The sequence below is a fragment of the Rhincodon typus genome, chromosome 43, assembly GCF_021869965.1.
Source record: "Rhincodon typus isolate 14 chromosome 43, sRhiTyp1.1, whole genome shotgun sequence".
Classification (NCBI taxonomy): Eukaryota; Metazoa; Chordata; class Chondrichthyes; order Orectolobiformes; family Rhincodontidae; genus Rhincodon; species Rhincodon typus.
In genome coordinates, this window is record NC_063374.1 from 7707057 (window position 1) to 7710251 (window position 3195).

The window sequence follows — 3195 nt, forward strand, 5'->3', positions numbered from 1 at the left end:
AGGCCCGAAACGTCAGCCTTTCTGCTCCTATGATGCTGCTTAGCCTGCTGTGTTCATCCAGCTCTGCACCTTGTTGTCTTAGGGTCGAGGCTACCTCCTTGATATATTTCACGAGGCGGCTTGGTATGGTCCGTGACAGGGAATTGAACCATCGCACCTTGACACTCAAGGATATGACCACTGCTGAGTCCCCAACACCCACCACTTCTTTCTTTTATCAGCGCAAGCATTGAGAGTATCTCTGGCTAGGCCTGCATTCATTGCCCCTCTCATTTGCCAGTAAACTGAGCATGCTTGCTAGACCATTTCAGAGAGTAGTTGAGAGTCAGCCACATCACTGCAGGTCCAGAGTTCACATACAGAGACAGAGGGTGGTAGGAGAGAGTTGTATTTCAGACTGGAGGTCTGTGACTAGTGGTGTTCAACAGGGGTTGGTGCTGGGTCTACTTTTCTCATTTATATAAATGATTTAGATGAGAATATAGAAGGCATGGCTAGTATGTTCGTGGATGACACCAAGCTTGGTGGGAAAGTGGACAGTGAAGAAAGTTATCTAAGATTACAAAGAGATCTTGAACTCTTGGGTCAGTGAGCTGAGGAGCAGCACATGGAGTTTAATTTGGATAAATGCGAGGCGTTGCTTTTGTGTAAAACAAACAAGGGCAGGAACAAAAACAAAGTTGCTGGAAATGCTCAGCAGGTCTGGCAGCATCTGTAAAGGAGAAAACAGAGTTAACGTTTCGGGTCCGGTGACCCTTCCTCAGAACTGATGGTGGCTGGAAACATGGCTGGACTTGTACAATTAAAAGTAGATCATTGTATAGTGTTATAGGACAGAGAGACTGAGGAGTTCAGGTACACAATTCTTTGAAGTTTGTGTCACATATAGACAGGGTGGTTAAGAAGGCATTTAGCATGCTTGCCTTCAATGCTCTGACCTTTGAGTTTAGGAATTGGAATCTTATGTTGAGATTGAACAGGATGTTGGTGAGGCGTCTTCTGGAGCACTGTGTCCAGTTCTGGTCACCCAATTGTAGGAGCAATATTATTAAGCTGGAGCAGGTTCAGATGAGATTTACCAGGATGTTGTCAGAAATGGAGAGTTTGAGTCAAAAGGAGAGGCTGGATTGGCTGACACTTTGTTCGCTGGTGCATAGAAGGTTGAGGGGTGACCTTATAGATGTTTATAAAGTCATGATATGGGTATAGATAAGGTGAAAGGCAAGTGCCTTTTCCTTAGGGTGGGAGATTTCAGGACTAGGGGGGCATATTCTAAAGGTGAGAGGAGAAAGATTTAAAAAGGACATGTTGGGGAATTTTTTTGTTTTTACACAGAGTGGTTCGTGTGTGAAATGACCTGCCAGAGGAAGTGGTGGATGTGGATACTGTTACAACACTTAAAAAAGACATTTGGATAAATACATGAATAAGAAAGGTTTGGAAGGATATGGGCCAAGCGCAGGCAGGTGGGACTAGTTTAGTTTGGGATTATGGTTGGACTGAGGGGTCTGTTTCTGTGCTGTATGAGTTTATATAGGCCAGACTGGGCAAGCACTGCAGATTCCTGCCCCCTATAGGACATCAGTGAACCAGATGAGTTTTTAACAACACCGTCACCATTTGGTGAACTTTTAATTCTAAATTTACACTGATGACTTTGCAGACCATGCAAAGATACAAGGAAAGTGTGTTGTGAAGGTGATGTATGGAGGATGTAGTCAGAAAGAGAGCAGTGGCAACACAGGAAGCTCGGGACACCATCCAGGACAAAGCAGCCCGCTGGTCTGGCACTACACCCACTCTTGATGCTCAGTTGCAGCAGTGTGTACCATCTACAAGATGCACTGCAGAAATTCACCATGGCTCCTCAGATAGCACCTTCCAAATTCTCAACCTCTACCACCTAGAAGGGGCAGGAGGTATTTGAGAACACCACCCTGTGCAAGTTCCCCTCCGAACCACTCACCATCCTGACTTGGAAATATATTGGCTCTTCCTTCAGCGTCACTGGATCAAAATCCTGGAACTCCCTCCCTAACAGCACTGTGTGGGTCTACTTACACCACACAGACCGCACCGGTTCAAGACAACAGTTCACCACCACCTTCTCGAGGGGCAATTAGGGACAGGCGGTAAATGCTGGGCCAGCCAGCAATGGAACGTGGGTCATTGCTGTGTGCGTTTTTTAGCGGCAGTACCCAATCCAAAGGAAGGGCTGGAAGTAGCTGGTTGATAGCACGCCATTAATGTCTCTGTACCTACCTCCGAGGGGCCTTGTCTCCTTCCATATGGTTGTCCTCATTATCGCCCTGCATATCCGGCACAGAGGCTACAAGGTCCTTCAAGAAATCAAACTGCTGTTCGAGCTCGATGCATTGTTTTCTGGAGGCAAACACATCAAGATGTTAGCTTTACGCTCTGCTGTGTCATCTCTACATCGTCCACATTCTCCCCATTAAACACCCACAGCGGTTGGAACAGCCCTGTTAAATACAGAGTGATGCTCCCTCTACTCTTTTAAACAAAGTAAAGCTTCCGCGACACTGCCCCCATCAAACGCTCCCAGGATAGGAACAGAATGGGGTTAGATACAGAGTAACACTCCCTCTATTCCTTTAAACTAAAGTGAAGCTTCCTTAACACTGTTCCCCCATCAAACTCTCCCAGGAGAGGTTCAGTACAACATTAGGTCCAGAATAAAGCGCCCTCTATTCTTGTCAATTGAGAGCATAGCTTCCTCTACACTGGCCCCTATCAAACACTCCCAGGACAGGGACAGCACGGGATTAGTTACAGAGTAAAGCTCCCTCTTCACTGTCCCCATCAAACACTGCCAGGACAGGGACAGCAAAGGGGTTAGATACAGTGAAAATCTCCCCCTTCTCTTTTAAACTAAAAGGAAACTGAAAGTAAAGCTCTCTCCACACTCCCCATCAAACACCCCATGACAGACAGCAGAGGAGTTAGATACAGAGTAAAATTTCTCTCCATTCTTTTAAAAATCAAAATAAAGTTTTCTCGACTATTTTAAATGGAAATTCAAGCTCGATCTACACTGTCCCCAACAAACATCCCTAGGACAGAGACAGCACGGGGTTAGATACACAGTAAAGCTCCCTCTACACTGTCCCCCATCAAACACTCCCCAGGACAGGGACAGCACGGGGTTAGATACAGAGTAAAGCTCCCTCTACA

The 3195-nt window shown here is 46.2% G+C and overlaps 1 protein-coding gene across 1 annotated transcript in view; it reads right to left on the reverse strand.

Moving 5' to 3' along the window:
- drap1 (DR1-associated protein 1 (negative cofactor 2 alpha)) overlaps positions 1-3195 on the reverse strand; it is a 15100-nt gene that overhangs the window by 6438 nt on the left and 5467 nt on the right. Inside the window, exon 4 of the mRNA XM_048619559.1 lies at positions 2263-2382. Within this exon, the coding sequence (XP_048475516.1) occupies positions 2263-2382 (120 nt within the window). The remainder of the gene's footprint in view (positions 1-2262; positions 2383-3195) is intronic.